Raw genomic sequence first — 27,896 nt, 5'->3', positions numbered from 1 at the left:
TGGATTAAGGGCCCACGCTTATGACCACATTTAACTTTAATTACCTCTTTAAAGGCCCCATTTCCCAATACAGTCACATTAAGGATTAGGGCTTAAACATACGAATTTGGGGGAGACACAATTCAGTCCATAACACTGACTATCACTGAGCCTTAAATTACTTCAGATATAGTGATAACAAGCTCACAGTATTATACTTCCATTTCTCCCCTCCCAGACTTTGTGCTGTTGTCATATATTTTATTTCTACATATGTTATAAACCCTACAATACATTGTTACTGCTTTTGCTTTGAACAGTCAATTATCTTTCAAAGAGACGTAAATGATAAGGGGAAAAGTTTCTCATATTTACTCATGTAGTTACTGTCTCCAGTGCTTTTCATTTCTTCGTATAAATCCAGTTTTCCGCAGGGTATCGTCTTCCTTCTGCCTACAGCACTTCCTTTAATATCTACTGAAGTACATATCTGCTGGTCGTAAATCCTTTCAACTCTTGTATGTCTGAAAAAGTGTTTATTTTGCTTTTTAAAAAAATTTTTATTTTGAAATAATTTAAGTCTCACAAGTGGTACCCTTTACCATCTTTCCCCAAAGATAACATCTTACGTAACCATAGTATATTCTCAAAACCATAAAATTAACATGGGTGCAACAAGTTTAACTAAACTACACACCTTATTCGAATTCCACCAGTCTTTACATGCACTCACTTGATTGTATTCTTGTAAGATATCTTTTCCAAGAATAGAATTCTAAGTTGACATTTTTTCTCTTCCTGTATTTTAGAGTTATTGCTCCACTGTCTTCTGGCTTTCATTGTTCCCAACAAGAAATATGCTGTCATTTGTATCTGAGTTCCTCAAAAATGCAGATTTTTTCTTCTGGCTGCTTATTTGGTGTGGCCTTGGTGTAGTTTTTTTCTTTCTCATGTTTCTTTTGTGCACGTGTTCATTGGGTTTCCTGTATCTGGGGCTTAGAGTTTTCATCCAATGGGAAAATATTTGCCCATTATTTCTTAAAATATTGTTTCTGTACACCCCTCCCCTACCCTGCTTCAGGCATTCCAAATACAACTGTGTTAGGCTGCTTCAAATTACCCCACAGCTCACTTTTTCTCTATGCTATTTTGGATAGTGTCTATTGCTATGCCTTCAAGTTCACTAATCTTTTCTTATGCAATGGCTAATCTACCATTAATTCCACCAAATGAAAATATAATGTTCATTTCAGACACTGTAGTTTTCAATTTCAGAAGTTTGATCTGAATTTTTTTTTAATATCTTCCATATCTATACTAACATGTTTACTCTTCCCTCTAGCTTCCTCAACATACAAAATATAGTTATAATAACTGTTTTGATGTTCTAACATACTATTTACATGACATTTCTAGGTCAATTTTGATTGATTATTTTCTTCTCCTCTTTGTGGGTCGTATTTTCCCACGTCTTTGCATGTCTGCTAATTTTTGATTGGATGACAAATATTGTTACTTTTATCTTGTCAGATGCTGGATATTTTTTTATTTCTAAAATATTCTTGAGCTTTGTTCTCCATCATAGTTAAACTGCTTAAAAATTAGTCTGATCCTTTCGAGTCTTGCTTTTAAGCTTTACTAGGAAGGACTAGGGCAGCACTTATAATAAGGCTAATTTGGCTTCACTGCTGAGGCAAAAGACTTCCCATTACCCAGCTGGATGCTTCCCGAATTATGATGTTTTCCATGTTGGCTTCTGAGAATAGGAACTATTCTTGGCCTTGTATGAGCTCTAAGAATTACTCCCTGTGATCGTTTCAGGAATTTTTTCTTCTAGCTCAAATTGCCTCCTCACTTATATTCTCTGATCAGGACTCAGCTGAAGACTCAAAGGAACCTTTTTAAGTGTCCAGAGTTCTCTGTGTATGAGCTCTCTCCTCTCCAGTACTTTTTCTTGTGAACTATAACTGCCTTGGCCTCTGTGAACTTCCAGTTTGGTCTCCTCAATTAGACAGATCACAAGGTTCTACCTGTGTTCCCTCTTCATGCACCAGACTTGGAAACTCCCTCCAGGCAGTAAGCTGGGATAATCACAGGGAGCATCTCATTTATTTCCCATCTATTAAGAATCACTGCTCTTCTTTGCCTGATACCTAATGTCTTGAAAACTACTATTTCACATATTTTGTTCAGTATTTTAGCTGTTTCTGGAGAGAGGGTAAGTCCAATCCCTGTTCTTCCATCTTGGCCAGAAGACAATCTAGTGGTGGTATTCTCAGAACATAAAGTATTCCTAATTTGATCTTAAGTTACCAATATACAAAATTCAGCCAACTCCTTGTTTTGGTTAGACCAGACACCCACTAGTAAAGAGGTGCTTTGCAACTATCATTTCAAACAATTTGTGAGAAAATCAATTACTTCCCTATAAAGTTGGTTTTTCTTTTCAACTTTTGTTATGCTTTCTATATCATCTCTTTCCTAAACGATAAATTATGTCACAACTGTCCTTTTGATAATGCAGATATCTTTGAAGCATCAAGTCATAGTCCTAAGTACATCCTAAATATTTCTCAAATTAAACTACTTCTACCCACGTCACTGTCAATGCCCAAATCTAGGCCACAATTATGTCTACTCAGGTTTAAGAGAGTAAGAAAGAAAAGCAGAAAAAGAGAGCAAAGAGAGGAAGGGAAAGTGAGAGAAAAAGAAGAGAAGGAAAGTTTTGTTCAACGACTTTACTACTGAAATCCAATTAGACTGACCAGGTCAAGTCTCCACTGTCTTTGACTGAATTAAGTCAATAAAAAAAACAGGAGATAAAATGTTGATATTGATCTTAGCCTCATGTACTTTTTTCCAGACCCTACAACTCCAATCTCCAAACTTCAGTACTGGTCTTCCCTCTTTGGAGTGACAAAGGAGCCTAGTTGGGACTAATTCAAAACGTTCATGTCCAAGGTAGGGGTAGGGGTATGGTGTGTGTGTGTGTGTGTGTGTGTGTGTGTGTGTGTGTGTTTCTTGGCAAGAGCAAAGAGCAGTGAATTATTTGGGAAGGTAGAAGAGGGAGACATACTGATAATGAGGGAGACAACAGGAAAAGGTAAGTATTTTGCCTTGAAAAAATGATTTAAAAAGGCATAAAAAGATGAGATTCATGGACATAAACGCAGCCCTATTCAGAGCTATTTTTACTAGTCTTCAGTATTCATAAATAACACAGAATAAAGAGGAACAGGGTGAGATGGAAAGGAGAAGTCAAAAGCTAACCAGAACCTCCAAGTTCACATTACTACAAGATTATTTTTTAATTTAATGGGTTGTTATTTCCTCATATTTCAAGCATATCCAAATATGGTCAATTTAAAATTTATTATCAAAATATACTCAACTTCCGGGTTATTCAGAAACTAACCTACTTAAGACCAGTCAAGTTTCATATTATAAGCTAAAAGTTAACATCTAAATACTACTACTATCGTGAAATTAGTCTTGTATCACAATTTACAAATTTTCTGAAACAAACTGGCCCTCTGATAAACATCCCAGTAGAGGAAATATTATTTTCTAAATAAATCAGAATCAAATTGGTAGAGACAGTGGAAGAAAGTTGATTACTAGTGCTTCCAAGAGATTCACAACAGCATTCTTTTAAATTGAAGTTCTCCTATTTATAATTTGACCATCTCAAAGGGAAAGTAGCATGTGTACATCAGAACCTGCCACATGAAAATCAATTAGTAATAACCTTGTGTTATGGTAGAGTTAAACAGAAAAATTTTCATTAACTCAGCATAAAGTAATTCTCTCTATATAACAGCTTCAAACTATAGGCGCATAAATTTCCCAAGATGCTCATCAGCTCACATCCTTTACAAAGTTTGTCAGAAATGGGTAATACTATAAACACTATTCTTGAGAACCGTTTGATAATATGTATCAAAACAAAAAACGAGCATGCCCTTTGACCTAGTACCCCCACAACTAGGAATTAAAGCTAAGGAGAAAATCACACAAGTCTAAAAGATTAAGTACAACACATTTTTAATTTATGATTTCTTTTTTTTAAAAGGAAATGACCTGGGTGGCATAGCGGTTAAGTTCGCATGCTCCGCTTTGGCGGCCCAGGGTTCGCAGGTTCAGATCCCGAGCACGGACCTACTCACCACTTACCAAGCCATGCTGTGGCAGGCATCCCACATATAAAGTAGAGGAAGATGGGCACAGATGTTAGCCCAGGGCCAATCTTCCTCAGCAAAAAGAGGAGGATTTGCAACAGATGTTAGCTCAGGGCTAATCTTCCTCACCAAAAAAAAAAAAAAAAAAGAAAGAAAAGAAAAAGGAAATGACTAAAATATCTATCAGTAGGGGTCCAGTTATATGGATTATGGTACAAACAACAGTGTGTAGCCCCTGAAAACCATGTGGATTGATATATTTTTATTTACCATAGAAAGAGGCCCATACTACTCTTGAGTAAAAACAAAATAAAATAAAAATTAGGCTACAATACAGCAATTATACTAAATTGCTATTTCTGTAAAATGGTGTGCTTATGCCTAAGAGAAAGGGGGAACAGGGGAGGGGGCAGGGGAGAGGAAGGGAAGAAGAGAGAGAGAGAGAATGTGTGTATGCACATGTGCACATGTGTGGAAAAGGATGCTAACTAGGGATGCTCACTAAAATGTTAAGAAAGACATTATCTCTGGCTGGTGAGGAAACTGGGGACATTTTTGCTTCCTTCTTTGTACTTCTCTAGTATCTGAATTTTTTTCAATAAGTATTACAAAAAAGTTTTAAGAAAGTGTGTTAACATTTATAAATCATGAAGCCACTTACACTGTTCCTTTTTCTCTGCATATCATCATCACTGAATGGAGTGGTATTATCATAAGAATTTACATAAAATATGCAATATTTAAATTGAGATGAGCAGAACTAATGTATATAAAAAAGCAAAATCTATATCTGGAGGACAGACAACATTTAAAAACGAAACATAAACTGCTCCTCTTCCACTTGCAAGTTATTCACATATCAAAGCTCTCCAATAACAGTAATCATTAACGGTCATGGAGGCATACCACCTAGTTCATTCTCAATATTACATTTCCTATTTATATGTCAATTATCTCAATAAAGCTGGGGAAAAACAATATTACTCTCCCTAAAAGAAACAAAAATATCCATTTAGCTCAGTTAGTATTCCAGGAGAATGAGACTATCACAGCATTCCAGGGAGGCAAGAATTACTTTATATAGCTATAACTATCTTCTACACCTATACACATCTTCTATCCATAGCTATATAACAGTAAAACCTATTTGTCACATTGCATAGTAAGAGAGATTTACTTAGAGACATTCTCTCTAACCAAGAATCCTGCCATATTTAATCAACAAATTTAACTTACATTAAGATTTTTCAAACATTTTTCCATAATATTTTGTCATGAAACTGTACCAAAGGAAAATTTAAGAAAACATACAAAGCATGAACTTTCAGGACTAACATTAGGCCAAACACTCATCCCGCCAGATAATCATTAATCCAGGTTCATTTACTTAATTATTTGAATAGCTAATATATAAAAGACACTGTGCTAGGCACTGTGGACAAGAAAGATATATAAAACACAGGCACTGTGTTCTAGAAGTTCACAGACTGGCATTTCACAGGTATAGAATGCACCCTGAACCCAATTCCACAGCCCCAAGTGCTCAGAACATCCACGAATTGAAAAAATATTAAATATCTATAGTGTGCCTACTGTTAACCTATAGGAAAAGTTATATACACATTAATTAGAGCAAGGTAAGTGCTAGGGAAAAGTGAGCAAATGCTTAATGCTGTCTAGTTAGGTCATAAGACCACATGCTTGAATTGAAAAAAAAAAGACTAGTTTGCTGAGTCAAGACAGAGAGAAGGGCACCACAACAAGCAAAGCGAATGTTCAAAGGCAGAGGCAAGAAGAGCATGGTACTCTTCACGGTACTGCAAATAGTGCTGCAGCAGTAATCAGGAGCAAGATCAAGGGGCACCTTGGATATCTCTCGAAGGGATCTGCATTTTATTCTGATGACAAAGAACAGATGACACAGATAAGAAATAAGATCAGATAATTATCCAGGTAGTGGTTTGAAAGATAAGATCAGAAGCAGGAAACCAGATAAGAGACGACAATAATAATAGTCCAGGTAAGGTGGGCCTAAATTATAACTCAGCAATAATAAAAGTGAACACAATTTCAAAGTTGCACAATCAACAGATCTTAGTAGCTGAAGGATGTGGCAGATAAAGAAGACAGAAGAGTGAAGAAGAGTTCACAAATTAGACAACTGGGTGACATCAATAACCAAGACAGAGAGTAGGCACATAGTTGTGAATGAGTGTGTACAGATGTGTGTGAAAGAACAGGTTTGAAGGAAAAGACGAGGTATTCATTTTAGACACACTGAATTTAAAAAGTCTTATGGCACATAGATGAAGATGTTCAGAAGAAACTAGTATTTAGAGCGAGTGCAGAGGACTGGGAGGATTAAAAAAAAATATCTGGGAGTCAAATGTGAACAGGGAGTAGCTGAAGTCATGAAGATATGTGAGACCACCAAGGGGCGCTGTGTGGAGTAAAACAGAAGAGTCAAGGACAGAGCTTGGGAGAGTTCCTGAGGGCAAGGCAAAGGACAAGAGGTCCTCAGAAGAGACTAACAAAGAACAGTCTAAGAACTAAGAGAACAAAAGTTTCAAGGAAAAGGAATGGTCAACAATGTCAAATGCAGCAGAGGTCAAGTAAGAACTGTTACTTTTGGTAGTTAGGTAACCTTATCAAAAAGAGTTTCAATAGAGTGGTGAAAGTGCAAGGCAAAACGCTGGGAATTAAGGGATAAATGAAAGGTGAAAATGTAGCAACAGTAAGCAGAAAGCATTTCTCAAATTGTATGGCAAAGTTTCCCAAACGTACTGACCATAGACCATTTCCTCATGTAGCATTCCTTGGTTCTGGGGTTCCAGAACAGCCGAGACTTAAACATGGCATGTTTATAAGCTAGGAGAAAGAAATCAATGTTGAGAGAGAGACTGTCCAAAACTTAAGGTATAAATAATGGAATAAATTGCTAGACGGAATAAAGACACGTTCTGAAGCATACAGTAAAGGAACACCTGTTTGTCTGAGACAGAAGGAAAAATAGTAAGAAATGGTATGAATGAAAATGTTGTACATAGGTAGAAAGCCGACACATGAGGTTATTCATTCTGAATGACCTCTTTACACCACCACCACCACTCCCCCCCACCTCCCACTGAAGAACACAAGTCATTTACTCAAAAGTGACAGAGAAGGGGTGAGTAGGTGTGAAGAGAATGTAAAAGGTTTAGAAAGCAGCTAGAGAGAAGAGGAGAAAAGAAAAGGGTCTGGAATGGCCTGGGGGGTCAGAGCGTAGTACATATAGAGTAATGCCATTCATTTTAGCTGCACCCTAGTTCTATAACTTTTCAAAGTCCTGGGGAACCCTGCGCAGATAGGTTGAAGCTTCACTCTTATAAATTCCAATCCATTCCACCTAAAGCCCAAAGAATCCCATTTCCTGGGGCCTAGAGACTAGAAATCACCTGAAATAACACCAAAATTCAGCAAGTAACTAAAGACTGAAATATATCCAGTGAGTTTCCAAACCTCCCTGAGATCTTAAAAGCACCAGTAACAATCCACTAGAATTTATAAGAGAATTTGAGGGCCAAGAGATTTTAATGTGAGCATTGTGATAATTAAAAACTTCTTACAAGAAATGCCATTTAATCAGACCACAAGAGGAAACAACACCAACAAAAGAGATGTTGACAAGTATCAATCTCCTAATACACCCAAGAGCCCAACAGTTCTCATTCATTTACATCACATAGCTAAAACAACAGTAATACTAATAATTTATTATTCCTATCCCCACTATTTCCAAAGATCTGAAACAAAATGAATATGATTTTATTTAACATGTCATTACTTTTAGGTCAATTTTAACCTGCAATACCCTGAGAAGTTTACAAAATCATACATTCCCCATCCTTTCATTCAAGTTGACACCTAATATTTCTGTGAAGAATGGGAACACATTGTTATCCCTTTGAAAAAAGCATTTTTAAACTAATTTTTAAAAATATTCAAGTGAGTCAGCATTAAAATGTGAACCCCTAAAAGACACTTAAGGTCACTGCCTCAATCTAAATATACCATGATGCCACATACATCTGAATATAATTGACAGACAGCACCCTGAATAAATATAAACAAAGACCAAGTTTAAGAGTGATAAGGTGAAATTGGAGGAATGGACATTTATTTAGTATCTAGTATATGCTTGGAAATTTGAATTCTCACAACAATTCTGTAAGGTAGGTGATGAAATATTTCAATCCTAAACAACGGCATTTGAACTATGTAATCATAGAACACATGAAAAATCTTGAATTCACCTACAGACTGATCAGGCAGAGGGATGGGTAATCATTCTAGGCAGAGACTGAGGAAAGATAAAAGGGAATTTGCACTTAGGCGAAATAAAGTTTTGCTGATGTGGAGTTTCAGGTGACCTTCCATCTACCGTCTGCTGTTTGGGCAGAGATCACGAGAAAAATAGAAAATGGAGAAGCTTCATCACTTAACAACACCATCAAGAAGTAATTAAGTCTACCAGCAGACTCAAAAGATTGAAGAATATCAAGAATATTTAGACAGTGTTAAACTTCGAATTTTAAAAAAACAGAAACTCTTCTAACATTTCAAAAGAAATCACCATTCCATGTTCTAAATCAGTTATGATAATAAAACTAAGCAATGGTAACATATGGTGGCTATGAAATCCAGAAAACCTTTGATCAATTTTTTAAATATATAAAAGTCTTAGAATAAATTACAAATTTGCCAATTTCACCAAATTGCCAAAATTACTAATTGCACATATTACCTAATAAAATAAAACTATAACAGTAACATTTAGTTTAGTAAATGTTAAACATTAAATGTTAACTAATGTTAAAAACATTTTTAACTAAATGTTAAAAAACATTTAGTAAAACAAGCAAAATACCTTAAGGGTACAAAAATAATAAACACATGCCTAGTCTCAAATATTTACAATCCAGTGGTAAAAGACAAACAGATAAACAAACTTAATATAAAACACAATGAAATAACTGTTACAACTAGGATATACAACCATGCACTGGGACTTTGGGGAGGAAAAAAAGAGGAAGATTGGCAACAGATGTTAGCTCAGGGTGAATCTTTCCTTGCAAAAAATAAGATATATGTATATACCTCTCTGTAGAAAAATAAATAACTAAATAACTGTTAAACAACACCAAATACTGTGGAAATGGTAAAAAAAAAAAAAAGAAAAAGAAAAAAAAGAAGAATTTCTTAGAGGGGTTTGAGCGACTATTCACAGAGAAGGTAGCATTTGAGCTAACCCTTGAAGGAAAAGGGAGGAAAGATTTTTTTGCAGGCTCAGTTAACAATGGTACAGAGATACAAAGCTACAGAGAACTGACAATGTATTTCACATTATATGATTAGAATTTAATATGTGGATGGTTCAAGAGAGATAGCCCTAGAAAGGGAGAACAGATCCTGAAGGGATTTGACTAAAATTTTCAGAAGATATACTTAAGGTATAAACTATAACTATGTCAGTACTGTTAAAAAAGGAAAGAAAAAGATATTGCAGTATTTTAAAGAATAGGGATTAGAGGCACACGATATAATAGGAAAATATCAGGACTTACAATTAAATAGATCTGGGCTAGAATCCCAGCTCTATCACTTACTAACAAAAAGGCTTTTCTAAATTACAATTTGCATATTTGTCAAATGGGGATAATATGTCATTATTGCAGTAAAGCCTTAATATGATGGCAAATGCAAATTGTCTAATGTATTGTCTTTCAATTAATGTGTAGTCAAACCTCAGTAATTTCGTTCTCATAATAAATGGTAGAATGTAGGAGAGGACAGGGAAGAAGTCAAGATATGTAGCCTCAGTAACTGGGAAGATGATAAAGCCACTGACTAAAGGAGGAATATAAGAGAATATAAAAGAAGCAGTAGACTTGGAAAACAGAAAAATACACTGAGTTTTAGACATGCCAAATTCGCAGTGATAGTGGGATATATCTCTACATGCAAAGATATCAGAAGGCACGAAAAATCTGGGTCTTGAACTCAGAAGACAGTGGTAACAGAAATAAAATTTTAGGAATCTTAGGTATATAGGGAAAGCAAGAAACATTGCTTTGGTTGTGGTTGGTTGGTTTTCTTTTGTTTTCAGAAGAGGAAAAACTTCTAAAAATGTTAGGTCAAGATTAAGAAATCAATGTAAAGAAATGTTTCAAGTTCCAGAAAGAAAGGTAGTTAAAATGTCACTGAGAAAAAGATGAATCACAAGAAAAAAGGAGTGACCTTACAAATACTGCAGAGTTATACATAAGTTACAGTCCACGTGTGGAAAGCTATGTATTCTCAAAAAAAGTTGCCCGACAGAAGTTCAGTTAACCAGTTACATAATTAAACCAATTATAGCTCTAGTGCAACTAGAGCTGTATCATATAGAGGTGCAGAGATTTTGAAGTCTGACAAACGTGGGTTCAAACTTCTGCTCCGCCACCGACTACTGTTTAACATTATGTAGCTTCTCTGAAGACGTTTCTTCATTTAACAATAACATTTGTCCCATAGGCTATTAGGAAGACCAAAAAAGACAAAATATGTAAAGAGCTTAGCACAGTGCCTAGCACACGGCAGCCATTTAAGAAACATAGCTATAATTACTAAAATAAAATATAGATTAGTATTTCTCTGACCTTCAGATTGAGAAGACCTAAGCTTTAAAGGAAAAGAAACAAATGAAACAGGAAAGACAGGAAAGATTAATATATCTGGCTACGCAATCCTTTAAAAATTTTTTATGTGAAAAATATAAAATATTTTTAAGTAAGCATTATATAAAACTAAAAAAACAGTATAGAATTGATTTATATAAATTATTTTTCTTATACAACAAAAAGATAAAAACCCCAATACAAAAAAAAATATACTGACATCATCTTTGCTTTGCATAAACAACACCAGGTACCCAATTTAGGAATCCACAAAGACAATAATGGAGACCAGATGGATATTTTTCAATACTTCAACATGTGACTGATAGTGGGAGGTGTTTTGCCCCTCCGATATTAAACCAAGCTAATAAGGCATTCTTTATGTCCTTAAAAAGAAAGAACTATTTGAAGCATAAAATAATAGTACTATTTGAAATGTCAAATTCAGATAATATCAATTCAATCTTTCGCACACTGAATGCAAATAAATCTATTGTAGCTGTTTTAATTAAAAATAAAGCACAATTCTAGCATATATACTCTTATACTAACCTAATGATTTTTCAAGCTGTGCTAAAAAAGAGGTACCTCAAAACTGCCACTGGGATAAGGGGGGGGCAGCTGTGGGGAGGTCGAATGACTATCCCTCCACATTTACCAGTGTTTCACCCCACAACCTACAGGCAGTTCCAGTTCCACTTACATCTGTTCTTATTCAGTTGGGGTCCAATTTATTTTCAAACTTTCTTTTTAAAATTGAAAAATAATTCTAACAATCCACATCAAATCTCTCTCCTATTGATTTCAAAGACGAAAATTCAGTAAACTATATTGCTAGTCATGATAGACATATCCAAAACTTTCCAACGAAATTCTAAGTATAGGATTATGTGTAGCCCCCGCTCCCCACCTCTAGTTTTCCTTATCTTTAGAAAAATACTACCAAAATTTTACTTGGGGCAAATACCATGTTTGCATTATTTTTGGAATAATTTCTTTATGTCCCCAAGGCAACACAGATATTGCTATGTTATTAATATTGAACCGGACTAAAATATTGTGGAACTCCTTCACAATACAAGGTTAGTGACAGAAATAAAACCAAGTTGTTAACTTTGTTATATCTTTTCTGTGTGTGGTATGTGTATGTGGGATTATAGGCTTTTGGCTAGCAATATATTAAAAATACCAATTTACTCAGAAAGTTTGGGAGGAAAGATCTTCTACTTCCAGCTAAACTAAAATTTTGATTAACAGAACTATCTATATCATACAATTACCAATTTTTAAAAATGAGAATATAATAATTATAATCCAAATTAAAACTGTATATAATTCAGATTATTGTATAGGTACTTCAGAATCTTATACAAAAGCTAGCCTTTCAGTTATGAAAATTCATTTTCATTATTCAGCACTGATAAGGCAGAATCAAAGACTGAAATGTATCTGTAATAACTCTATGACAACATACTATTGAAGTTGGTTTTAGAGCCAATACTCACAAGTTTGTTTACACATAATTTTTATTTCCTAGTAAAAATGTACAAAAGACAACATATGGAGCTTCCTGTTGTTCAGATTCCAAATAAAAGAGATTTTCTGTAATAAATTTTATAATACGACTTTTGAGTGTAGTACCCTGAATAACTTTCTGTATTAAAAATAACTGAACTTAACTGTTAACAAAATCCAAAAGGGAAAAACCAAATTTAATAAAAAAAAAGGAAAATAAATCACAAGCAGAGAAAGCTCAAAAAGCCATCAAACAAAACCATTTAGTTGGTTAACAGGCCACTAACCTTACTTTGGTTAAAAAAAAAAAAAATCACCTAAGTGTATCAGCTAAGCCATCCAATCTCACACCCACCACCCCACACAGACACAGAAAGCAGCCAAGATATTCACTTTCAAAAAATGTCTAATAAAATTATTTTTACCTGTAAATTGTTTTCTGTGACTCTGTTCCACCAAACCATATTGATTGGTACTCCTGATTTACACCTGTCAGCAAGGCAGCCAATAGGGTTCTTTGCTTTTCGTGCCTTTGATCCCATCGGAACTAGCCTCTCCTCCAGCATGCCCAGGCGATACTTCCTTGGCTAGGAAAAAGAAGGAAAGAAACCAGGCCACTCCTAACAACCCCTACACTAATCTAAACTAACATAACTAACATACAGAAGATATCAGGAATGGTGGAATAGGAAACAAGTAAAATTTCTAAGACACTCCCTCTACTGTCCTTATCACCACCCACCATTTCCCACCCCGCCCCCAATACACACCTCCAAAATAACCCACAGTCCTAATAGGCTGAACAACAATATTATATAAAGCAACAGATGTTTTAGAGAAATACATTATAATCTGATTTTATAAGACTTTAATAAATAGAAATTAACTAATCAGCAAAGTAAATTTTGCAAAATTGTTTCCACTGGCACTTACCTATTCTCACTGCAATATGAAGAAATGGCTTCAAGGGCACAAAATCCAGGTAAAAAATTCTCCAAACTGTATCTTTTTCTGCTTCCCATGTCACTATCTTATTTTCTACTGAGAACTACCCCACCTAAAAGAAGCTAATTCCTAAGGAATGGATTTTCTAAATTTTTAAAATTCTATGCACATTAGACCAGAATACAAATCATTCTATCTTAAGTGGGCATTCAGCTTAAGGTACTCAATGAAAAGAAATAATTTCAAACTTTAAAAAAAAAATACACAAATTTCATTGGTCTTATAAATTCAGCAACTGAAACAGACTGATATTGAATAAATTGTCCAATAAAAGCATAAATTCATTGGCTAACATTATAATAAAGTTAGTAAACAATCTTAATAGTGGTCGGTAGGGCTTTCTTATACATGAAAGTTAATGATAGTTTCCACCATCTTACTTCTCTTAATTATAGCAAATTTGCACTAAATTGCATCTTAAAGGAAATTTGTATATATTTTTTTCCCTTTAAAGAATACTGATACATTTTTGGGAAGGTATCTAATTTAAGACCCAAAATAAGAAAATCTATGTTTACTCATTGTTCTGCCATAAGATTGCTAAAGCAAATACTTAAAATTAACTTTCTTTAAGAGGTGTCACAGCCAGACAAATATACAAAATACATAAAAAATAATTTTTTCCAGCAAAAAGACAACTAATTTGAGGAAAACATCTGATTTCTAAATTTCAAAATGACCTTGCAAATAATGCCTATAGTAATTATTCTATGCAAATTAGATTCTCCACTCCACAAATGGGCCTGTGCTATGTTTGATTTAAGGAGGAAAAAAAAAAATATTAAACTTGCATAAGAAAAGTAACTAGATTACCTACCTTCCCATTAATTATAGCAGCGGATAATGTTTCATGAGGCTAAAATATTTCCACCTCTATGCAATCTTGCACCAATTCAATTACCCTCTATGTCTACCTCACAAGCAACATTTTTGGATGAGAATAAAAATGTACCCTTCAGAACCATATTATAAATGAGCTCACAACTATAAGGCTTTGATATACAGCAAAAATAAGATAGCCTTAATTAAGCCTTCACTAATTTAAAATTTATATTTTAGAAAATGTCTGAGCTAAAGATTATCCTATCAGAAAAGTTCAACATATCAAAGAATATTTATTTAAACAAAATCACAACCTGTCAAATAGGACTTATACAAGGACACCTAAATCCCAGTCACATATTTGAAAGCAAAAAAATTACTTTAAATGTTCTTCCATTATTCAGATCCTTCACAAATTCAAACATGCTTTTGACCTAGTTATTACAATTAGTGCAATTAATTTTCTTATAGTAGTGCATTAAGCAATACAGAAAAAAGGTTTTAAATAAATCCAATGTATCATTCTCCTTCCCCAATAGCTCTCATTATATGTTTCTTATTTTTCCAAAGAGGAATTCATCACTCCTCTCCCTCACCCCATCCCTACAAAAACCTGTAACTAGTCTAAGGCCCTTCCTCTTAGGTAGAAGAGATCACCAAACATGTGCCATTATAGATTGAAGTTTCTTCAATAAATAGCCAGAGATTAAAGTCTAATCCAAAAGTAAAACCTTCTATGTGATTCACATAGAAAAGAAAACCTTTTCTATGTGAATGAAAAGATCTAAAGTATCAATACCATTTAAAATACCATTATAAACAACAGAAGACAAAATAACATCTGAAAAGAGATGGCAGCAACAGAAAGCACGATGGTGAGGCAAAAAGATTACATATAGAGGTCTCATTGCATATAATGTAAATTACAGTAAAATCTCCTCTGTAAGCTAATTTCCAAATTACTTGAACTATTATTTATTCCTTGAAGAAAAAGTACATTTTCAACTAAACATTTGAGAGCTACTTTGTATCAGTAACTGTCCTAACTACTTGGAATGCAATGATGAATAAAATATACACCTTTCCCTCAAACAGAGGATATAATCTAGTAGGTAACAAAGTCATGCAAACAGAACATATTTATTGTGATATAATAAATGCATACATAATCAAGGTACCAGCAGGGTGCAGACAAAGACGACTTCACAGAGAAGGCAAATGCCTGAGCAGTTCTGAAGGAGGAGTAAGTGTGCCCAGATAGAAAAAGAGAGTGAGAGAAAGACGTACTGTAGGCTAGGAAAAACGTGTATGTAGAGGCATATGGGCACTGTGGTGTTAAGGGAAAACTGTTAAGTATTCAGTCTACCATTAGTAGAGGGCCAACCTTGAGAGCAAAAGATGAGGCTTGAAAGCAATAAAAAAACAGAAATTGTTTTATATCCCATGCCAAGGAGTTTGGACTTCATTCCATGAGCAATGGGGAACTCCTGAAAGCTTATGAATGAGAATTAAACTAGAAACAGGTAGACAAATTAACGGACTCTGGCAGCAATCCAGGTTAGCGTTTCTCAATCTCAGCATTACAGACTTTGGATAATTCTTTGTTGTGAAGGTTGTCCTGAGCATTGTAGGATGTTTAGCAGCATTTGTGGCCTCTATCCACTAGATGCCAGTAGCACCACAGCCCCAGTTGTGACAACCAAAACTATCTTCAATGTCTCCTGGGAGTTGGGGGACAAAAGTGCCCCCACTTGAGAATCACTGGTCTAGGTGAAGGATGTGAACTCAAGGAAACTGCAGTCAGAATAGACAGCTAAGGCCTGGGTGGGGAAAGATCTGCTAGGTTAAAAACAACTATTGGTGAGTAACTGAAAGTAGGGGCTAAGGAACATGGAGAAGTCAAATGAAAGATAAGGAAACAAAAGAGGCAAATGAAATTTTACAGGAAATGTTTCTTTACCCCTGAAGTTTTCTGAGTTCTATAAGATCCAAACCCCTCCCTTTTCCCTTAGCTTCCAGCAATCCTTTCCTAGACCAATCTTGAGAATGTGATGATCAAAAAAAACGTAAGTTCCCTTGTTGATCCTCCATTCTTCATAGCCTTGCCAGTTCAGCTTGCTGATTATTATGGAAGGGAAGCATTTTAAAATGTCACACCCTATTGGTAAATAACCAGCTTCTCTGCTCCACCTCCTAGTAAGTTAATATTGCACATCAAAATTCTCAATCTTTTTGTTTCTGTGGTAAAATATCCAGCAGAGCCTGTAACCATTTTATTTCTCTCTCTAATAGATACAATTTTTACTTTAAGTCTCAAGATTCACTACAAAAGTGATTTTTATTGTTCTTCACAAAATCTAAATAAACAACACAATAAGATAGTAGTTGAAAATAGTTTTACCCTCGTTACTGTGCATTTTAAAAAAAGAAACAACTTAGGGCCCGGCCCTGTGGCCAAGTGGTTCAAGTTCCACATGCTCTCTGCTTTGGCGGCCCGGGGTTCACAGGTTCGGATCCCAGGCACAGACATACTCCACTCATCAGCCATGCTGTGGCGGTGTCCCACATAATAAAGTAAAGGAAGACTGGTGCAGATGTTAGCTCAGGGCTAATTTTCCTCAAGCAAAAAAAGAAGATTGGCAATGGATGTTAGCTCAAGGTGAAGCTTCCTCAGAAAAAAAAATTTAAAAAAAACAACTTAGGGCTTGAACCAAAGTTTTCAAGGATAAGAAAAAGTTTGAGAATGTATTCTAGATTAGCACTTCTCAAACTGTAATGAACATATGAATCTTCTGAGGATCCTGTTAAAATAAAGATTCTGATTCAGTAGGCCTAGAGTGAAGCCTGAGATTCTGCATTTCTAAAAAGGTCCCAAGAGCGCTGGCACTGCCAGTCTGGTGACCACACTTTCAGCAGTAAAGTTCTAGAGAATGTTAGAGAAAAGACCTGGATAAGAAACAACTACTGGTACAAACAGAAATTGGGGCTTCCCTCCAAAAGAAAAAGGGATAGGGGTTCCATAGTTCAACATCCCCTCCTTACAGCTTGATCTACATACTCAGAGCCTTCAAGACCATTACTCATAGCCCCCAAAGCCCTGGTTCTTCAAAAATCCTTGCCCTAGTCCATAAAAGCCCATTCCAATGGCTTAGGACTAAGGGAAATCCACTCTCATTCCTAACAAATGAGATAAGTCACTAGACTATGTCAAAAGAAAGAACAGTAAAAGCTAATTTTTAGGACTGTTATAGTTCAAAGGCCTAAATGTGCACACATTTTTTTTCTCATTCATCCATTCACTCAACATTTCAGCATTAGGCTCTTTGCCCTTCCTAGAAATACAATGATAAGATCTATTCTCTTTCCCTAAAAAGTTCACAGTCTAGTAAAAGAAAAATCTATAAATACCACTGCTTTTATAGAAAATACAGTTAAAGCTACCAAGTAACAGACCAATTTTGTCATTGACAATGCTTCACATTACCAGCATATGTTATTATATATCATAATCTAATCATTAGTAATAAACTAGATAAATCAAATTGTTATCCCAGGACAAAAAGTTTCCAACGCCCTGAATTTTAAGAACCCCCTCTATCAAAAACATAATAATTGTGCTTTCATTTTTGTATTCTGAAACAACAAATGATGATTTAAAGTTACTATGAACGACACGTTTAAATAACTTGCATTTTATTAATCAGAGCATCTTTACATACTTGGAAAATAGTAGCACACATACATGAAATATTATCTCCCTTAAGATAATGCTTAATGAATAGTAATTCATTGCCTTTTGCAGCAACAACTCAGCAACCTACCTCCTGCCACTCCTGAGGGTCTGAGGTCCATTAACAGAAATCTCTGGCCTAGAATTTACTATATATTTTTTTGAAAATAAACCTGCATTTCTTTTACAACCTCTTCTGGCTCACGATGGTCTTCCTTCAATTAATTAAATATCCTGATATTTCAGCATATTTATAACTATGAGAACTAAATATAAGACTATAATTCCATTAACCATCAGTGGTTAATCTAAACTCACTGGGAAAAAATAGACTCCAAACTGATTAAAACTATTTGAACTTTTAAAATCAGATAAATTAACTAATTTACATATAATCATCAACACAGGGAACTACCTCTACCTGATTTATTAGTTAATCACGTGATTTATTAGTTAATTAGGTATGTTAATACACCTAGCTTTTAAAGGCTCCTAAACCTAATTAATTTAGAACAGTAAATCCAGACCTACAAATCACTGTAGCTTGGGCTCCAATCAATTTTCTCTATAAATAAAAGACTTAAAAATCAAAAACAAAACAAGTCAGCCTCAAAGGTTATGTTGTATTTTGTCCTGCCATTCATTATCATTAATTGTGGGCTTTTCATGAAAAGACATCAGGTTCCTTACATTTTCATTGTTTAAATAAAAGGATGGGATGGGCAAGCAGGTCTATAGAAAAACAGACTGTCATTGTTAAAGATTCATGGGCAGATAAACATCTGTAAATGAAAAAGACCTTTTAATTTGTAGAGTCAGTAGATTTGTAGAATCAGTATAGCATGAGAGGATGAAAATAGAGGATGATGCTAAGCAAAAACAGATCTAAATTATATCAAATATAGCAGAACAGGATTTACATACACACAGAAACATTTATCTTTAAGCTCTACTATGAGTCAGATCGTGGGGGAGGAGTCCCCTAATATTATGTACATAAATTTAAGAAAGCCTACAAAGCAGCCATTACTTCTGTTTTTAAAACCTAAACGTTACAATGAAGTTTTATGCCACCAAAAAACGAGATCAGTTGGAATACTCTTGCTAAGTAAGGCCACATTCAATTTCTAAAGAATTGGAACACCAAACTACAACTTCTTTTATTCTTTTGCTTTAGAATGGAACCAGAATACAAGATGTGGAGAAATAAAATACTACGCCCAAGTTATTAAGATATTTTAAGTGGAAGTAAATAAAGGTTTTTGTTTTAAAATCATGAAAATTAGTTCCACAGTAAACTATCAACTGTAATAATCATAAAAGTTTTTATATGAATTGCAATCCCTTATCAAAACCAACCATCATGCTAAAATGCCTATTCATTTATTAGCAAAAGGTTCTCTTTTGATTTATTTATGTGTGTACCCTTGCTTAAATGCAATCTTGAAATGAAGCAGAATATCTTCAGAAATGCTCTTTCTATAATTGAACTTAAATTAAGGCAGTAGTTAATTAAAAGTAATCTTAAACACATTTAGAAATAAACATATATTTTTAAATTGCAGAATCATAAGAAATGGAGACTGTAACAACTACCACCATTTGACAAGCACAAGGCACTATGCCAAGCATGTTTTATACCCATTAATGTATTTGATACTCATAATTCTGTAAGATAGGTACTATTATAATACCAACTTTGCAGATGAGAAAAGCAAAGCTTAGACAAGGTTAACGTAACTTGCGTTTAATCTCACAACTAACATAAAGTTGGGTTCTAGAGCTTGTACTCTTAACTGCTTCTAATTCAAAGAAATCTATTCCACTTTCTATAATATTTCCTAACATATTACAATCTTAACACTATTCTAGCTAATCCTAAAATGATCAAATACAGATTCCTAAATGAATCAATCTCTCTTTGAATGTAATTGGCATGGATGGGATCAATGAGAAACAACAGCTACAGAGACATCATTCAAAGAAATAAAATTAAGCAGTTCCCTCACCCCGTTTTCAAAATGCAAGGAGAACAAATCTTAGGAATTAAAAAGAGTTGGGGAAAATTACATAGTTTTGGCAAAATTTAGCTTAAAACTTAGGCTAACATGCTCGTGGATGAGAATTCTAAACTCATCTTTACTAATTCATTCCTGACCCCTACTTCCTAAGAAAATAGAGATGAACCACCGGTAATGCCAAGCTCTTAATATTAGCTACTACACCTTGTAAATACAATGACCAGAGTAAAGTGTAAAGAACCCAACCAGATAGTCTCAGAAGGATCCATTAGTTCCTAGGTTCAAGAAATAAATGCGCCATAATTTTATAAAACTATCACTTTTAGGTAAGAACTAACTCAAAATCCCCAAAGCTAAAATTAGATAATGACTATAGCCAACAGTATTACATCCTGTCTATAAAAGACATGCTGTTTCAGTTTATGTGTTTAAATATGGTCAAGTGTCAAACATCAAATCACCACCTACACCTAATAAAAAAGCCTCCAAAACAAAAATCTCTCATGAGATCTTTTTTAATCAATCAATAAAACTAAATTCCCTTGCAACCATAAATTTGGAAGACTTTTTCTTGACTCAAAAAAAAGCAAGTGGCCACACAAAGTAACAATTAAAATCAAGTACCGAAAGTACATGGTTGAATTCCTAATTTGTTACAACAAAATTTGATCTGTTCTTTCCAAAGCACACCTTTATCTCAACACAATCCTGGAAGCTCAACCTGGAATATTCTTTATTTAGCAGGAAAATAAAATCAACTCTTTCAAAGTTGAGTCTTTTTCTATAGAAACTACGGTATTTTTAAACAAGTTTCAATCTAATGTTACTTGCATTACATTTTAAGAATAGACTGAGATTGGAGGTAAACAATGGGAAGAATGTCACATTAAGTCTGACAATTAAAATGCAGAGAAGAGAGAGAAGATATCCATTTGCTAAGAGAAGTTGATTACTATACTACTATAGTAATAAGTTTTCTTACTATAAGAAATGCTAAATCACTACTTATAAGAGGTTTCTTACCATAAGAAACTCTAAGTTTCTTACTATAAGAAAACATTACTAAGAAGTTTTATTGCTAAAACTACATCATTTCAGCAATAAAAATGATAGTGGATTCAAATTACATAAAAACAATGACAGTCTTTTTAATTTAAAATCACCAACTCATCAGATAAGGAATTACCATGTTATTTTAACAAAAACCAGCTTAATATTTTGTTCTTTTTTAATGTACTTAATAAAAGATAATCAAAGTATGACATTTCACAACTGACAGCACAAATTACTTGTGAAATTCAATACCTAAAACAAAATGGGGATAGAGACTGAAACATCTGATAGAAGAGACTTAAATCTCTAATACATATACAAAGAGCTTACAATGAATTAAGAAAGGACAGCCCAACAGAAAAATGAACAATGGATGCGAAAGAAACGCCAATGGGCAATAAACATAAAAGAGAAGTTCAACAGCACCAATAATCAAATTTAAACAATGAGGGGATTTTTTTGCCTATAAAATGACAAAGATCCGAAAGATTTTTACATGTCAGTGTTTTCAAGGCTATAGAAAAACCAGCACCTCTGAGTAGGAATATAAATTTGTGCAGCATTTCAAAGTTATCTGTCGATTATCAAAAGTTTAATTGTGTATTCTTGCCCTAGAAATTGTGTTTATAGAATTTACACTGAGATAATCACATAAATGGAAAAAGAAACAGGCTTAAGGTCAATCAGTGTTCAATCTCCTTCTCTGCATATTACCAGTGGCCTCTCTCTCACTACCTCTCCATTTTTCACCTTACAGAAGACTCAGTCATCATTTTTCACATTGCCCTAGAGAGATTTTTTTTCCTCTGAAATGTAAATAAATATTATCTATATTATTCTAGGTAAATTACTTGATCTATCAAAACTTCCATTTCTCAATCCATAAAAAGGAAAAAATAATCTCTCTCAAAGACTTGGAGTGATTAAATGCTATAATAAAATATACAACATTTAATTTATAAAACAATTATTTAAGTTTACCATATTACCTGGAACAAATACAGAAAATCATTGTCAATATAAATAAAATGAAGTTTCTGTCTGCCACTACATTGTAAGACAACTCCAGACGGATTTTCGCCAAATTTGAAGGATATGTGTGAGAAGCTAATAACTGTGCGGGGAGGAGACAAAAAATTAATGTTGGGGGAGCAGAGGCCTGAACATCTCAAAGAAAAGATGAACATCCTCAGAGCAACTACAGGAGAACCGCTTTTCCAGTGGGCAGTTCTAATACAACCTGATCCAGAGTGAGTAGCAACAGATATTTACTTATTTAATAATAGTTAACAATTCCTAAACAAGGCTAGAAAGGTGAACATCATGTATTACTACCAAAATAGCTACCATTATTGGGCACTTCTATGCCAGGAAACGTATCTCATTTAGTCCTCAAAAACAACTCTACATAGTAGGTACTAAGTATTATTATTCTCATTTTGCAAATGAAGAAACAGAAAGGTTTAACTAAGCTTAAAGACACAAAGATAATCAGTGAAGAAATTGGGATTCAATTCAGACTGCCTGGCATCCAACTCCAAACCCTAAAACCTTAACCATTATTCAATACTACTGGGTTATTACTATCCTACTGTTTGCTTTTTGAGAGAAAGAAAAACTCACAGAGAGTCTCTGAGCAAGCTATAAACAGGAACCATGGGTGCTCATCTGCCTACAGGAACTTAGACTCCAACAACACTACCAGTTTCTGTTAAGGGACCCATCCATATGTATCTTGAAATCTAAAACCTCATCTACATCTGGCTTAAGCTGGAATAGTGCACATTGCCACAGCTTGGCAAGTGGAGGTGAATGGAAGTTTACTGATTCCAGTAAAAGAAGAATGGCACTGAGTGTATTAATTTGGAATTCTAAACACAATCTTCCATAGAAACATTACCGCACAACACTTATGGGTAAAAGATACTAATATGGCTGACCTAGAAATCAAAATACTCAGTAAAACAAAGTTTGAGAACATATATAAAAAATTTCAAAACAATGGTTTTTATACGTGACGTTTCAGACCGCAATTTCCATTAAGATTTCAGTTATTTTCCAATATCTTCTCCATTTTCTCCTCATCTTTTATTTTTCCTGAGATCAATACTTGGTTTGATGTTCCAAAAGGGGCCTAACCATCAGAAGGATTAAGGAAGGATTACATTCCAGATTGTCTATGCCATAATCCTATTAATTTCTCCAAATTTACTTTAGCTTTCTCCACAAAAGAACTCTACCATAAATACTCTCTAATTTCTTTGTTATTCCCTATTTTGTTCCCCGGAGTAGAAATAATGTAAAAGTTCTTTTCAAAGATGTTAGAACAGAAATGCTACAAAAAAAATTCAAATGTCAAATTAATCAGAAAACATACAATATATATCTCATCAGTAAATTTTGTAGTAGAGATGGTAGAAAGAAGGATGAATGTTCTTAAAATAGAGAACAGTGGGAAGGAGGTTCCACACTGAGATCAAACAGGGAAGGAAGAAGAGAAAGTACTGCTAGTGAACTTTTACCTCAAGCAGAATAACCCAGAACTGGGCCTCCACCACCTATATCTCCTCACAAATAAGCTATCAGCAGATAAGCCAGCCTTTTTTGATCCCACTTCCCTCATCCTAACAAAGAGCTTTAAAATCCAGAAAAGAATAAATAAATATCATACTTCAGAAATCTTTATCCCCTAAGTCCATAGTATTATACTGGTAATTAAAGCCTAAAAAATTTACAATTTTTTCTAACAGTGAAAATCTGTTATCCCACTGCTAGAAATAAAATGCAAATACCCAAGCAAAGTTGCATATTGATTGAAACACTATACTAAAGTACAACTAAAACAAGAAATGTAAATGACAGGCACCAGAGCCTTTTTTGCTTTCATGTGGAGAGGAGGGAAAGCTAACTAGGAAAACAATTAGATGACTAAAAAAGAGGGCAAAGAAGGGCCAAGAAAGATATAAAAGGAGAAGCCAAGAATGCCAGACACAAATTTTGAAAGCTTCTCACTTTGCCTAAGATTTGCCTCAATCATCTGTGGTTGCCCTGCATAAAAACTCATAGCTTAGCAAGAATAGTTAGCAAGATATCACAGTACTGAATCACTTCATTTATGAATATCTATATTTCAACAACTAACTTTGTTATAAAGATACTTTGTTCCCAAGGGATTTAAGGAAAATTTTACTGCTGTCTAGATCACATTTGTCATTCACAGTGACTCTCAAATCTTTTTCTGTCATACCAGTTCTCAACTTTATCTTTCTTGCTGTTAAGGTTTCCTCATGTATTAATCTCTAATATATTAATTCCCATTTTCAACAAAACTCCATCTCCAGTGTTTTGGATGGCTTAACTCTCCCACAGAGTATATAGCCATAATTCAATTTCTTCCACCACCACCCGTGGCCAACAATTACACATATTTTCAAATAATGGTTACTTTTTCTATCTATAAAATTGTGTATTCCTAATATGGAAAATAAAGAAAAAAATCAGTGCTTCTCAAACATCAATTGTGAAAGATCACTTTTTAAAAATTTTCCAGGGCCGGCCCCGTGGCTTAGCGGTTAAGCGCGTGCGCTCCGCTGCTGGCGGCCTGGGTTCGGATCCCGGGCGTGCACTGACACACCGCTTCTCTGGCCATGCTGAGGCCGCGTCCCACATACAGCAACTAGAAGGATGTGCAACTGTGACATACAACTATCTACTAGGGCTTTGGGGGAAAAAAAAAAATTAAAAAAAAAATAAAAAATAAAATAAAAAAAAAAAATTTTCCAGTACATAATGGTCCTATACTTTTATAAAATGAAAATAAATTACTAGAAAAATGATCACATATTTGGATGCTGCAGTATTATCAAATTGTTATAAAAGTTTCTAAACATTTATTTTCAATGTTTTAACTTATCTCCCTACAGACGGGTTAACAAACAATTCATGGACTAGCACTGGTCCCTTGACACACTATGAGTGGTAGCGCTCTAAGGCGTACATTCTCAGTACACAAATCTTCAGAAAGTTTTTCACATATCTAACAACAATAATCAACCCAGACGAATGGCTATGAACCTCTTTGTACTGTTTTTCACATCCCACATTTTACTTCAATAAGTCCCAATAGATACAAGGACCTTAGCCATACTTTTTTAGCTTATCTATGACAGAAAGAAGAGAATTAAAAAATTTACTGAAGATCCTAACCCTCTACTTGTAATCAAGCAACACTTTCTGCTTAAGTATCTTTGCTTCTCCATATTCAAAAATCCCAACTCAAAACATCTTTTCTCCATTTATTTTTCTGGATCTAGAGAATTCTCTGCTACTTAGCAATCATCAGACATTTAAATTAGCACTAATTAATATGCTGCTGTGTAAATGTTCTATAGGAGGTTCATGTACTGCCTCTACAATTAGATTTGAGGGAAGCGGGAAAACTATCAGTCCATTCTTTTTTAATTTTCCACATAGTACATACTAAGACTGCCTACAGTATAAATACCTGACTGATCTGATCCCAATAATTCACATACCTGACAGGCAAAAAGCAGCATTCCTGGCCCAGGGATTGGTCCAACTGAGATTTTCAGAAAATGATTTATCTAACTAGCTGTGAAATAGTAGTAAGTAGGGCCTAACTACCTGTTCTCTATTATCATTACGAAATAAAATGTCACTGAGTAACCATGATAGCCTGCTTAGATCAACCTAGAATTATAATTAAATATTTGCATAAAGTTGAGTTACTTCCACTAAAACTACATCATTAAACAGACATTATGAATTACTACAACAAAAAAATAGACGAAGTGTCCATATACCTTTAATTCACAATGTGTAGCATGCAATACACTCATGCTAAGAGTATTTCTAATACGAAGAGATTTTAAACCTCAACTCAACCAGTAACAATTTTAAAATATATGCAACCTATACCCACATAGATTGCTAACCATATAGCCCACTATTGGAAAAAAATCTCTATGTCCCTACATATTATTTTAAATCTAAGTGGTAAGAAAATATGGTCCTTCAAAGATATGCTACGTGAACCCCGAATTTCTAAGAGACTGACACATAGGTCCTTTCAGTTTAGACAGACACTGAGTTTTAAAGACGAAAGATAATATGGCAATTATTCAGGCCATGCTCATCATTTCACAGATGAGAAGATTACAGCCTAGAAAGTTGGCCCAAGGTCACAAAGGTAGACAAGTACCTCAAAAATTGCAGCAGAGTACTCATTCCACTATTATCAGCTTCCATTAGAATATATTCTAATATTTTTCCAAATATTGAGGTCACATTTGTAGTAATATTTCTTTTTATTATTTTCTTTTACTAAAATTTTAAAAGAGTGGGCACTATATCTTCTTTTTTCCACGCTCCAGGGATTTTTACTATTTTCTCAAAAACAAATATCCATAGCTCTAAATTATATATTTCAACTTTAAAATGCAGTCCACCAAACTCTCATATTAGGGATACTTTCAAGTATTTATTTGCCATTCTAGTTTTACTTTCAACTCATACATCAGAAATGCTACTTATCACAGTTAACTGATTATTATTTTAAAGATGTAAAAAGCCATTAGGGGGCCCCTAAGACTACTTAAGGGCTTTTTATTTTCCCCCTACACTAAATAGCTCCAGATAACTTGATTTCTAGGTTGTATCTGCTTTTCAGCATTTTACTGTTTCCCTCCATATTGACAGGCTTTGTCTATTGTCAGTTCTCAATATGGCTTGTGTCCAATTCTATTAAATTTCTAATATATGGATTTAGAAACCACATATTGTAATTTATGAGAATAGTATGTAAACCAAGAGTAAATGTGTTCTCATTGAGAGCCTATAAAAAAGTCTATAAAATCAAACTCATAAATTTTAGCCTATCAATTCCAGTTGTTTAAAAGCATCTTCTAGTTAATTACTTCCTTGTTCTCATCTATGTTTCAAAATGGAGATATAAGTACATGAGGTGGTGGTATAATTTATACCTGACCCCACAAATTTTTTTGTCCCGAAAACATCTACTCTCCTTGAATTTCATTTTATACTACTCTCGACCAGATACTTCCTAAAAGCATCTTAAGCTTATATCAGTTTTCTAAAATTAATATTCTTTTCTTTCGGGTCTTTCTTCCATTACTTAGGGAACTGAATTAGTTACAACTTTACAGTAATTTCCACCAAGATTTACAACCTCCTGAACATTTTTAGCTGCTACTGAACCTAACCAAAAATACTACCTTCTCTAGATTATTATTACTATTAAGATAATGATTCTCATTAAGACTCAATGGCATCAAACTATAAGAAAGTTTTCATTTCTACTTGTCACAGAATCAGTCCCTATAAAATACTTCAAAATCTATGCATGGTCTGTCAACCTCAATTCCATAAAAAATTGATTAAATTTCTAATAAGAAGAGATTTTAAACTGTTTTTATATACAGTGAGGCCAATTATGAAAAGTTGATGATTTTAAGTTTGCCTTGTAATGAGAAGTTTAAATTTGGGGAGAAATCTTTGAAATTTAGACACAGTAGTCAGAAAATAAAAAATGATTAATATGCCTACAATGGGTCACATTAATAGCAACTACAACATTGAATTAGATGTTATCTTAAAAACAGAATACATTAAGATAAAGAAAAAGAGCAAGAATAAGCAGGATTTCATCCCTTCACATAAAATGTCTCTATTCCATGCACAGAGATCAAATAAAATTCTAGATATAATATATAACAAGGAAAAGGGTAAACAAAAGGCAAGAAAAACATTATTGTCCATAAAAACCCCTCCTTCTACCTAAGAGAATATTGACCATTATGTAGGTAACGCCAATATCACCTCTACATTCCACTTAGTTTCACGTTAAGTTTCAATTTCA

The 27,896-nt window shown here is 34.1% G+C and overlaps 1 protein-coding gene across 6 annotated transcripts in view; it reads right to left on the bottom strand.

Moving 5' to 3' along the window:
• Positions 1-27,896, bottom strand: part of PAN3 (poly(A) specific ribonuclease subunit PAN3) — a 134,512-nt gene that overhangs the window by 80,511 nt on the left and 26,105 nt on the right. For 4 of the 6 annotated variants that reach the window (XR_009221160.1, XM_058547930.1, XM_058547931.1 and 1 more), the window contains exon 5: positions 12,793-12,954. The exons of the other annotated variants lie outside the window; for them this stretch is intronic. Coding sequence is in view for 3 of the 4 variants with exons in the window: in XM_058547930.1 (XP_058403913.1) it covers positions 12,793-12,954 (162 nt within the window). In the remaining variant the exon portion in view is untranslated. The remainder of the gene's footprint in view (positions 1-12,792; positions 12,955-27,896) is intronic. 6 annotated transcript variants of the gene reach the window in all.

The sequence above is a fragment of the Diceros bicornis genome, chromosome 9 (genome assembly GCF_020826845.1).
Source record: "Diceros bicornis minor isolate mBicDic1 chromosome 9, mDicBic1.mat.cur, whole genome shotgun sequence".
Lineage (NCBI taxonomy): Eukaryota > Metazoa > Chordata > Mammalia > Perissodactyla > Rhinocerotidae > Diceros > Diceros bicornis.
The sequence above is the reverse complement of the archived record's forward strand: the minus strand, read 5'-3'. Positions and strand labels throughout refer to the sequence as shown.